At 35.3% G+C, this 12645-nt stretch overlaps 1 protein-coding gene across 1 annotated transcript in view; it reads right to left on the bottom strand.

Moving 5' to 3' along the window:
- DPP10 (dipeptidyl peptidase like 10) overlaps positions 1-12645 on the bottom strand; it is a 197629-nt gene that overhangs the window by 54058 nt on the left and 130926 nt on the right. Inside the window, exons 6-7 of the mRNA XM_065750344.1 lie at positions 4948-5000; positions 4766-4847 (exon numbers count right to left, since the gene is read on the bottom strand). Coding sequence (XP_065606416.1) covers positions 4766-4847; positions 4948-5000 — 135 coding nt within the window. The remainder of the gene's footprint in view (positions 1-4765; positions 4848-4947; positions 5001-12645) is intronic.

A 12645-nucleotide genomic window follows, 5' to 3' on the forward strand; every position in this document is an offset into this window, starting at 1 on the left:
ATAATGGAAGATGGAAATTAGTTCTGTAGAATACCTTCAGAGAAACTAATCATTCAGTTTTTTATTTGAATTTAATAATTTAAATGGAAAGCCAAAGAACAGTTACATTTTACAAAGCTGGTTTGAGAAATTTAAGAGCAAATTTGATGTTTAGCAGCAGATTGCTGAACAGTATAGTTTCACTCACAACCATCAGGAAATTGATTTTGATGTGAAGGGAAATATAATATTTTATCTGCTCAATGGTGACCCTAAAAAACAAAATCAGTTTTGGTATCAAAAATAAAAGAAGCAGAAATCTTTTGCAAGTATGCTAGTTAAGTGTCTTCCAGATAATTTCGTAACAGCATCTGACCATTTAGTATATTTCATCTAAAAAGTTTCTCACATGAAATCTAGAATTGTGGGTAGAATATTTGGAAAAGAAAACAGATTCACAAAATCTTTAGAATATCCTGTATTGGAAAAGACCCACGTGTGTCACCAAGTCCAACTTCTGGCTCCAAAAAGGATCACCTAGAATCCAACTCATAGACCTCAGAGTGATGCCCAAATGTTCTTTAAACTCCATCAGGTTGGAGCTGTGACCACTGCTCTGGGGAGCCTGTTCCAGTGCACAAGGACCTCCCCAGTGAGTTTTTTAAATAAAAATAATCATTCTTAAAATTAATGTCATATTTAAATGTTCTTGTTTATTTCCAGGTCTTAAAATAAATTAAAGATGACATTTTCTTCTCAGTTTTACTGTCATTTGTTTCATTAGCATCATAAGCAAAAAGAAGGATGAATCCATCTGTCATTTTCAGCTACTCATATTAAAATACTTCAAGTCCAAAGATCCAAAGACTTTGAAAACAAAACAGATTAAATGTATTTAAGGCTTATTTAAGTAGCATTAATTAGGCTACTGATTTGGCTCATGAACCCTGAGTTATTTTCATCATTTGCAAACAGAAGAATTTTTGCCAGGAGGGGGTGCCAAGTGCCTGCAGCATTAATTATGAAACACAACACATGTTTTCCAGAAAGTTACTGATTTTATAGTAGTTGTGTTTTGAACTTTGATAGAACAAACAGCACATGAAGCTTATAGCAACTCACTGTTCTTAAAGAATCTGCCCAGTCTTGTGGTTAACCTGGATCCTCAGAAAATAATACAATATCAGTGAATTTTTTTTTCTGCAGTATTAACTAAAACAGTATTTTAAAGGAATGAATAAATAAGATGGAAAGGATTTGTCATGAGACCAGAAGGCATTAGCATTTTTGAGGGGCTGTAAGTGTTGATAAGAAGTCAAAATGGACCTCCAAGTAATACAGCTAGGACAATGCTGAATGAGAATAAAGCAGAGAGTTCTTACACAAGCATGTTTATCTAAAATCAAGTCTGGCTCTGTTTTGTTGATGAGTTTCCTTTCGCTTGGTTTTGTTTAGTTTTAATAGAAAGTGATGTCCTTTTTCTTTAGACTTTTTTTTCTCATTTTGTTGATCTCTAGGGATCCCTTCCAACCCCTACAATTCTGTGATTCTGTGCCTCATTAATTATGATTATCCTGTTCTGATCTTGGAACAAGAGGGAAAGTTTGCTCTCTAATATTTTAAATATTTTCCAACATTTGATGAGAGCAACTTGAATCCACAGTTCAGCTCCAGTCAACAAATTGTTCATTGTCTGTATAGGATAATAGGTAATTCTACACAATGACGAATTAAATTGTGTTACAGCACAGTAAAAGCTCACCTTCAGTCCTACCATTTAATAATGTTTTCTTGTTGATGGCATCAAATTTTGATGAAGAAGGCTACCAAGCTTCTGCAATGTGACTTACATGGAGATCTGTTCACAGAAGTGAACAGAAAGTAAGTCATACAAAATAAACATGTACCACCAAGAGTGAAATTAGGATGTCAACTATGTAAAACTTTTTCTTACAAGCTCTGACAAACTGAAGAATTTCTACATCAGTGATAGCTCTTCTAAGTAATCTTTCTGGTGACAGACAATAAAAACTATCCATATTGCATCAAGTGTTATGGAGGAATGTTGTATCTTTCATAGACAACTGCATACACTGGAAATCAAATTTTACATTCTACTATAATTCGTCTCACTGAACAAATATGCACAGGGAGACAGCTTCACCTGCTCCCCAGTGCTACCATGCCTGCCTCCATGTCAGCTCCAGCATGGAAACATTTGCTACAAAGTACTGCAGAGGACCAAAGAGGAAAGAACATCATAAACAATTCTCTAACATATCAAGATGCACAGAAATGGTATTTTAGATCTAGCACAGAGTGCGACCCTGGAAACAGTCCTCAAAATAACAGCTCTGTGACATTAAAATACATTCACACATTAGAGAAGAGTCTGTCCTCCCAAAAGGGAAACACTTTCAGTTTTATACCAAAATGTCATGACTCAAACAGCAGGTGTTTCTCTGAACTTTTAATCTTTAGAGAATGTACTACTCTAGGTAAATAGCAAGAAACTGTAATAACTCATAGCCACTGTGGTAACTTCAAAACAGACATCTGATATTTGATACAAAGCTACCTATTATTCTTCACCAGTCACACGTGGCTTGCTATCCCATTAGTCAATCCTAGAAACTATTCATAACTGTACACAACTTAGCACTAGATATGATTTTCACAAGAATGTATTTCATGCCATTGCCACCATGTCCCTCCCCTACGCAGTACGAATTTCCTATAAACTTTCCTGCTCAAACTCTTCCTCTGCTTATATTATCTATTTGAAACCGTTGAAAATTCTCCCACATTTGAGTAACTCAAATTAAGATCCCTGGATCAGCTATACTGTTCCTCAGGTCTTCTGTAGAAGTAAAGATTGGAAACAATTTAATTTAATTTGTAGTCAATTTCTTGCAAACAGTTGATTCAAGTGCATATATTATCCCAAACTATTTAATCAAAGATCTTTCAACCAGTCATAGCACAAAATTAGTGCAAACTGGAAGGGTGCTGTTCCTCTTCATTTTCAGAGGTCTACCTCTACATGAATGCTCAAGTTCAAGTGTAATTTGACAATGCACTTCTGCACTTCAGAAACCTTTTACCATATAAATAGTTCCAAGAGGACACTCTTCTTATGAAAGACTCTTATCAAAGTGATCCTAAGTATGCTGTCACCGCAGGTCCACATCTATATGGCAATACATGGTATCATTCAGCGTGCACAGATCCTGTGTTTTAATCAAAGATAATAAATCCAACTCTTGCAGACCATATGGCACCATAAAGCCCACAGTGAAGAAGATATTTTTAAAGCATGACATTAACTTTACTAGGGACATTAAGAAGAGAAGTAATATTATCTTCATCGAAGTATAAATTATGCAAACTTTGTCAATTTTGGATGATTAAGACTGTACCTAAAAAAGACTGGTTACTTTTTTTTTTCCCAGACTTAATAGGACACAACCTCTGCTTGTATCTAAAATTATACATACCTATTTCCAGTATGACAACCTAAGCAGAACAGATACAGCATTATTCTGATTTATTACTTTTTTCTGAAGTTTTTGATAGTTAAGTCTGTCGCAGTCATTAAGAGAAATCTCAGGAAAAAAAAATTCACTTCTCAGTAATCACCAAATGTACTTTTAGTTGCACTTTAGATTAGAGGAAAAGCACAGATAAAGTCTTATCAACAGCAACTTAATTTAAAATGGTTTTTACTTCTGCCCTGTTTTGAAAATGCATCACCAAGCTGTTACAACCTGCAAAACTGTTGCATTCCATAAACCACCTCATAAATTACTTACATATTTGTTACCATCAATTTTATCACCATGCTCTTGTTACCGAAAAATTAATGTAGTCTATTATTAAAGCATATCAAGAATGTTCCAATTATGTTTTTCCCTCCTGACTCCATTACCTTGATACAATGCATTCCTACCAGAACCATTTTTAATGTTAGCACCACCTTGATGAATGATATAAGCAAGACACTATCTATAGAAACAAGTCATATGTTCAAAAAGGCTCTAGGATCATGCCTGTTAGCAGTAATTAGATAATCAGATCTACCTCAAAGATATGTGAGTTCACTATTCATAGAGTAGAACCTTAGAGGTTTTTGTAAGTCTTTCTCTTATCTACCAGCTCAGATCAGACTAAAATCAGCACTGTCCCAAGAATCAATGTTTTTCACTTCTAGTATTGAGGTTTTCATGTTCATGAAATAAGACTGAATTTTCGGTAGAAAACAATATATAAAACAAAGCATTTTTGTTTTTATCACTAAGAATTCAATGCAGCACAGATTATCTTGGCAGTAATTATCTTAATGAAAATAACTGATTGGATTTATCACGTCCACTTCTGAATGTTAAGCTTCTTGCTATTGTCAACAGTTTTCACTGATCACGCAGTTAAAAAATTTACTTTCAATTTTTCTTTTCTAGTGTCATGGCCATAAACATGGCTATCACAAAAATTACTCAGGTGTATATGTAGATGAAGATGTGACTCTTTCATAAATACAAAATTAAAGACTTTGCTTATTAGGAAAAATAATAATAAAGCTCAAACAACAACAAGAAGAAAACAACTAACAAAGAAATTAAGTAAGACACAGGATGATACTAACATTCGGCACCCAGGTAATGCAACTTCCAAGTAAAAGCCATGCAATAAAAATTACCTTAAGGTTTCTGATTTTTGTTTTTACTTCTGCCTAGAGTAAATAAACTATTAAACTGTTTTTCATAGTATTTTTAATGGCTGTGCTTACCAGCTGCTGTCCTTGGACACCCCATGCTGCATACTGCAATACTGAATCCTCTACTTCTGGAGGGTTTAACTCCCAAACTTCCCTTGAAAAGAAAGTAAAGATTTTTACTTGAATACTGTGCCATCACTTTATTTATAGATTTAGTGACAGTGGCATCAAATTGAAAAAACAGTGTGACCTACCGTGTGTGTATGTTGTAAATCACGTATGAAGCTGTATAAGAATAATGAAAAACCTGTGACAGAAAAGAAAACATAGGGATTACAAATACACATATTGAACAAAAGGCTGACTACTATAATGATCCCAGGAAGCCCAGTATTCTCTGGATGGGATAGAAAACCAGAGTCAATACAGATTCTTATGCTGCTGTCCTCATTTTGTTGTACTAGAACAAAAGAGATTGTCATGAAAGTTTAAAATACCACAGCTGAAGTACATGGAGCCAGAAGATCCCTGCAGAGAAACGGAATGGTACACCATATAATGTGACCAACCATCAAGACGAAGAGCTAAAATCTATTAAATCCAAACAAATTATTGTTTTTTTTTTTCTCTCAGTTAAATATTACTCTGTTATATAGATGCAGTCATTTTGTTGTCTTCTGGACTTACATACACAGTATTTTACATGATATAATGTTTAAGTTTTAGAAGGGCTGTTAGGAAAATCTAACCTGGTAATAACAAAACAATTATCAAGACAGAATTATATTCAAGTACTACAGGTAAGACAATGAGAGAAAATACTGGCTTCAAAGCTCCTGCTTTGTATTATATCTCTTATATTGCTAGAGTAAATAGATTTCTGATGGAATTTACGGAGACTCACAGCTCAAAAAGTAAAAATCGGGCTGCACTGTTTTCTATCACTGCAAATTTACAGCCAGATTTCTTCAGAATTCAAATATGTGACTCCTATGCTGATGTGATCTCAATATTTCCTGTACTCTGTGCCGTCTAACTAGGACAGCGTCAAAAGACTAAGGCTAAAGATCTAAACATAGACAATTAATTACTCCAACTGATAAAACGAACAAAAAAACCCAGCATATTTAACTTAGGTGAAACTGAGGTAAATAGTGATAGATTTATCTTCTAAGTATAGGGAAGGGAATCAATTAATGAAAATAGGCACGAGGATGGTCTCCAGAAAGTAGGATAATGCAAGAGAGCAAAGCCTTAAAATGTCAAATGTGTTACACTAATTTTTGTACTGATATACCAGTGAAGGAATATGAAGGAAGGAAAAGAGACTGTTAAGATTTAATGATGTAACAGTACATGTTAAGGTGGAACACTCTGAGGATCCTTGTCACCATGGCCGGCATTTGTTGCCAGGGTTCAGGCCTATTAGGACTGGTGAAAATGGATTTTCAGATAAGACTGACAGCAAACCTATGCTTTCAACAGAACTTCTGTCACACAATGTTGTATGTAAATACCACATACACCACAATTAAGGCTCAGGGGAGATCTGATAGCAGCCTTCCAATACTAAAGGGAGCTTGTAAGCAGGAGAGAAATCACATTTTTTACTTGCGTAGACAGTAATAGGACATGGGCAATGGTTTTAAATAAATTTCAGAGGTAAAATTTTCACTGAGAGGTTAATGAGGCCCTGGCACAGGCTACCAAGAGAAGTTGTGGTTGACCCAAACCTGGAAGTGTTTGAGGCCAGATTGGATGAGGACCTGGGCAGCCTGATTTAGCGCTGTCAACTCTGCCCACAGCAGGGCATTTGGAACTAGACAACCTTTGAGGCCCCTTCTTACACAAGCCACTCTATGATTTCTTCTGAACTCAGCGTTTCATCAAATTATAAATGAAGGTAGTACTCCCTGTGATGCTACTCAACACTGAAAAATTTACCTGCATTGGTGTAGGAAAAAAAAATAAATCAAATCACAGAACTATATTATAAATGATCTAAAAGATAAAGGTGAAAAAAGTGCCTTCAAGACAAATGGTTCCAGTCAAAATATATTGGAATAACAATCTATTATTCAGCTAACAGCCTGCGGTAAGAACATATCCAAGAAGAAAAACAAAAATCTACACTTATCAATCACTATCTGATATTTTAGATGACATATTGTTCTGAGTTTTATATACCCTTTATTTTCTATCTTTCTGTCTTTCTGATTTCGAAATGAAATATTGTCATGAAACTCAAAGCAAAGCCCAGGAAGATGCAGAACAATGCGAAATATACTCTTAGTCAGATACACCCCTGTAATATACTCCAGGAAATATTCAGTTTGCTGTGCTTTGGTAACTTGGAAAGCATCTCTTAGGAGAATAGTGCTCGTGCTAAAAAGCTCCCAAGGAACCCTTGCCAGCAGTACTTCCACAGCATGATGAGGGCTCTCAGCTCCAGGGAAATGGAGGAGAGCTGATGACTTCAGAACTTTGCAGCACTACCATCACAAAATGCCAAATCTCAATGCATCCTATATCCATTTTCGATGTTACAAAAAACATGTGAAATAATATACCAGCTTTATTTAGAGCAATAATGACGCCTCTTCGCTAGCGTGACTTTTCGCAAAGTAGTGGACAGATTCTCTTGTATTTTTGTTTTAACCCATGCAGTTACCCATAACATGAATTAGCCTGTGGTTTTCAGTGCTGCTACTCTCTACTTTGTGAACTCTCCTTTCAGATTCAAATTAGACCTTGCAGGGGCACTAAGAATATAAAGAATGAACCAGTTACAAACACAAGCATCAGCCTTGGTTGCAGAAAAATTTAACTGCTCCAATATCTTGCATGACTCCCAAACAAAATTATTCACAGAAAGAAAAAGAAACTGCTTTTATTCCCTCACAGGCAGAGGCGGCAGTTATTAGTCAGTTCAAAGCTGACTCTAACGTAAGAAATGTTGTGTACCTGAAAGCTTTTCTATTTTTCTGGTTACAATTGGTCTCACAAAGGATAGCACCTCTTCTCACAGATCTTGTCCCACTTCTTCAGGCTAACAACAGTGTTACTGAGAAACAAACGGTCCTGAGCCCACATGAAAAACAGTAATGACAACAAAACCTCCCTAAAACTATCAAAAGCATTTCTTAATTAATAACCTCCTGTGAATCAAGAAATCATGAGGTGAAGACATGCCAAACTAGTGAAATAAACAGGAATACGTCTTGCAAAGACTCTCACTTCTTCATTCACCCATGGCCTTACTCAGTTTTTAAGATGGTATGTAATACAAGAGGAATGGGTAGGCACAATTTCAAAATGCCTTGGTGGATGTCAGACAAAGGAGCTTGTACACAGCTTGAGGAATGGAGGCATGAGTAGGATTTTGCCTTCATCCTCTTTTCTACAGCTGACTTAAGCATTTGAATAATTACAGAAAACTCAACCTGTATTCAAAACCAAGCAAAAAGACTTCACCATGGTAAAGCAATTGTAAGGCCACAATAAAAATTCACCAATCTTTATGCAAGGAAATATTCCCACACAATTACACACGGAACCTCATTCAAAGTTTGGAAACCAAACCTACAATAAAATTTCACAAAGGACTCAAAAAACTATATCAACTTTATAAAAGAAATGCAAATGTGATTTTTTTTCTCTTTTTTCCCCCGTGAGAAAAAAGGAGCTCATTGGACAAACAGAACTACAAATAATAATCAAATTCCAGAAGCAAAGAGGAAAGAATGTAAGAGAAATATGGTGAAATAAAGATGCATACAGACACATTTTGGAGGGATTACTGAAATTTATGACAGGAGTTTTACACGAGCTGTGGTGCATGGTTATGGTATGGCTTCTCAAGCATGATGCTGCCTTGATCGACCCACAGTGTTTCGGACTGCATTTAGTATCAACTCAGATGCGACAACATACAAGTTTAAGACTAAAATGAGGCTAGATGTTTGTACAAATTACTCTTGCACAATATTAAAAGTGCCTTTGTTATTTAATTTTCAGCTAGCCATACCTATTTACAGCAACACAAGTTACTATATACTCATATCCACTCTCTAAACAAAATCACAGGTTATACAAATTATACAAAGTCTATGCATGTTATCTAAATAAATTATGCAAATTATCTGAATTATTTCTCCTCTAGATAGTGGTATTTCACTCCCAGTTTTGCTATTTATATACTAGCGTAATTCAGAACTCCAGCAATGAAAATGAGGAAAGGCTTCAAAAGCATTTAATTAATACTATAGATAAACTCTACTGCACATTCAGAAAACACCAAATTACATATGGCAAGATTCTACCCTTTGCAGCAGTGTCTTAGAAGTAAACAAGTTACAGCAGGACAGTGTTAGTCTTTGCTTTGTGTGATCAGGATTCAAAGCAGCAACTTTTTGCACTCCAAAAAATTGATCAACATTCACTAATAAAAGACTTATTTCTTTTTCATGAGCTTCAAGCCACGTGGCTTTGCTAGGATTCCAGTGCACAGGGAATGGAAAAAGTATCTAATGTGCTGAGACATACTGTTTCATGAAACAATAAAAATGATACATCATTTTTTTCCCTTAGCATTACAAGATGTGTTGGTGAGATCCGTGATGCAGGTAATAAGATGAAATTAGCATCAGATTTGTTGATGACTGATTTCATCTGGATTGTATCTGGGGTAGGCAAAGGCACAGAATTTAATTCCTTCATTAACTGTAGATTTGCACCACAACCCAGTAAATCCTTTCAGCATGCCTTAATTATAAACTGCAGTTGATGATACATTGCCTCATAGTTCATACACCTAGAAACAATTGCTATGATCATCAACCCTGACCTCCTACATGTGAAATGCAGCTAATGAGTCTTCACGATTTGATCAGCATGACAGACAAACAGATTCCCAACGGGTTCTTCAATGGGTTTCAGAGCAAGCCCAGAGAAATGGCCAACAACAGTGTCAATAATACCGAGAAGAATTTCACCCATCTTTGAATCCAACTGCTCCCACTCAGTTTAAGGAAATTGTGCAGGAAAAGAAGTTTGGCTAGTACTGATGTCTAAATGTCTATTGCTATTTTTTAAGGGAATTTCTGGCCTTTATAAGTGGAATGACTTGTTTCTGAAAGCTCTATCTAATTGCAAAGAGCTAAACTCAGCTGGCTTGATGAATCTGCAGCACTCAAGTTAAATGACAAGGTTATAACTATTGAAAGCCCCTCATTTATTTGTTTAAATAAACATCAATTACTTGTCGTGATTGGTAAGAACCACTGCATATCGCTGGTAATAATTTATGGCCAGCACCAATAGTTTTGGGTATAAAATATTACCAGCAGCAACAACTATTTATTACCAAACTGATAAAAATATAAAACAGACATTTCCAGACATATAATTTATTTTTTTTAAACAAAAAAGCCACCTCTAAAAAATTTGCTATAGCTTCAACCATTCCATATATATAAACTTTTCAATAAGATTAATTATCTTGAGGAAAAGACATCTACAGCAGAATGTTAATTAATTCACAATTAAACTCAGTGCATTTAACTAACAGTAATATGATACAAACTGCAGTTGAAAATAACTGCAAAAACTTCTCTTCCTTCTGCTACACCAAGAACTGAGATAGACCACCCTATATCTGGATATACAGCTCAGTCACTTTTGAATATATCATTTCAGATGAGTGAATTATTGAAAAAAGAATGTTTTGCATTTCTAATTCTGAAAGCCTCATGTATCACTGTCATTTGAAATTCTAGTTTGAAATTAGTTACACTATCATGTAAAATGTTTCCTGAGTCTTGTATGAGATGACTTACAGCAAAAATATATATGCATCTTTCCTGCCTTTTCATCTATAGCGTTGAAAACCAAGTGTAACTTCACTGAAAGCACTGTTACATGACAGTAAAGTTGGTAAGACTCAAGCTTAACATGAGTGTCTTTTATGTTAATACACTTGTACACACACATTATTCATATGCATCATCATATTTGGTATGATTAAAAATTTCACATTACAAATATTTCATTATTTACAGAAATTTTCATTTGTTATAAGAAGCTTCATAACATGCAAGAATATTTTGATCTAAACTAGCATAAAGGAAATACATAAGGGAAATACATCCACAAATTTATCTCCACAGAAATATGAGGCTGGTGACACTGCTTATTTCTCGTCAGTGGAGATCCTAATTCGGCCTTAGAAATACACATATTTAAACACTTTAATATTTCCCAATATTTCGAGCTGCCTTATCTTTCTACAAGTTCCTTCCCGTACAACCTAAGTCCCATGAGAGAGGCATCTCTCATGAGAAATTTAGATTATCTCCACACATCACTGACTATTGAAAGCAGAACTGCATCAAGACTGCGTAGACTATTTGTGAAGGTTTAATTTAGTTTACTCTTTAAGAAGAAAGAAATGAGCCAAGATTCGGTTTTCCTCTCAGCTCTTCTGAGATAGTATCTTCCTCACATATTGCTTTTATTCACATAGATTGCTAAAAAGGAAATTAGAAAAGGCAGAAAAAAATAACATCTTGTTTCAAAGACATGTTTTTTCATGTGGTGATATTTACAGAAATGTGCATTAGCTGATTCAAGTGAAATGTGCAAAGAAATAGGTAAAAGAAGAAATTTCTAAAGTCATATGACATAAGATATAATGTCCAGCTTCTGAGCACAAAACGGAGCTGAAGATGTCAACAAACAATGAGGATGCAAAGGGAAATCAAGGCATACAGAGGGATAATATTGAAGAAAAGACTACAGTCTTTATCTATTTTTCTTCTCCATCTGACTCACACTGGCAGCAGATAACAGCTCACAAATGACACGGAGAAATTAAGAGACCCAACAGAATTCAAGAAGTGATGAGCAATGAGATAAATGGCTATGCGTTTGAAGAAATGCAAAGGAAAAACGGAAGAGAAAAAGAGTTGGGGAAAGAAGAGGAGGCAAGTCAGCAAACAAGAAGGTGGCACAAAAAAAGAGGGCTAAATATATCAGGAGAGAAAAATATGAGAAAAAATAAAAAGTTTTTGTGGTAAAACAGCTGTTTGCCTCAATTTTTGAGTAATTATCTGCCCTTATATCCCAAGAGGTTGAGCTGTGAACAGGTTTTCCGACTACCTTTGCAATCCATGAGATGAAATGCTCCTGTACCACCATCAAAGCCTTACAAACCAGGCAGCAAATATGGCTGAGAGGCAATCACTACAAACTATTCTCCAAAAACCTTGCGTAAACTCTTCGAATGATTTCAACACTGCAAGACTAATTTCTCTTCTTATATTTGTTCTGCACAGGAGCTTAAACTCCATTATCTTCAATAGACTATACCAATTAAGAGAGTATGAAAAGAAATTACTGTCTACAAGAGTAAGTCCTCTAAGTATAATTAAGGCTAAATTTCATCTTTAGTTTTAAATTTCCATTCTGGTCATGCCCTATTCATCTCCCTTACCTCTGTGATTTCTTTGGTGTTGTTCCTCCAGCCAGCTGGTTTATATTGTTCTCCTTCTGTTCTACTACTTCGGTACAAAACTGTGCAAAATACCACCTCTCCATGCAGTTACCAACAATTGAGCTAAGAGCTAGTTACCCACTCCAGTACTTCCTAATAACACACCACAGTGCTCCTCCAAGTCTACCAGGCCTATCTTCACTCATTTTCTTTTATTGTACCATATTTCTACATTAGTCTGTGCTGTGGCCTTTTTACGCTATTATAATTCTTCTGATAGAGCTAACATGAAATAGGCTCTTGTAGCAAAAAGAAGACCTCTTCAGGATGATGTGTTTCAAAGGTCATCATATGAGAGCTATTCTTTAGTACTAGGGACAACTTCACAGTGATTTCAAAGAAGTTATGAATATCTTGCACTGAACATCTCACTGGAAAACATCTAATCTGGTGCTACATT

This window comes from Cyrtonyx montezumae, unplaced genomic scaffold (assembly GCF_038088225.1).
Source record: "Cyrtonyx montezumae isolate F1298 unplaced genomic scaffold, pur_monq_1.0 scaffold_7, whole genome shotgun sequence".
NCBI lineage: Eukaryota > Metazoa > Chordata > Aves > Galliformes > Odontophoridae > Cyrtonyx > Cyrtonyx montezumae.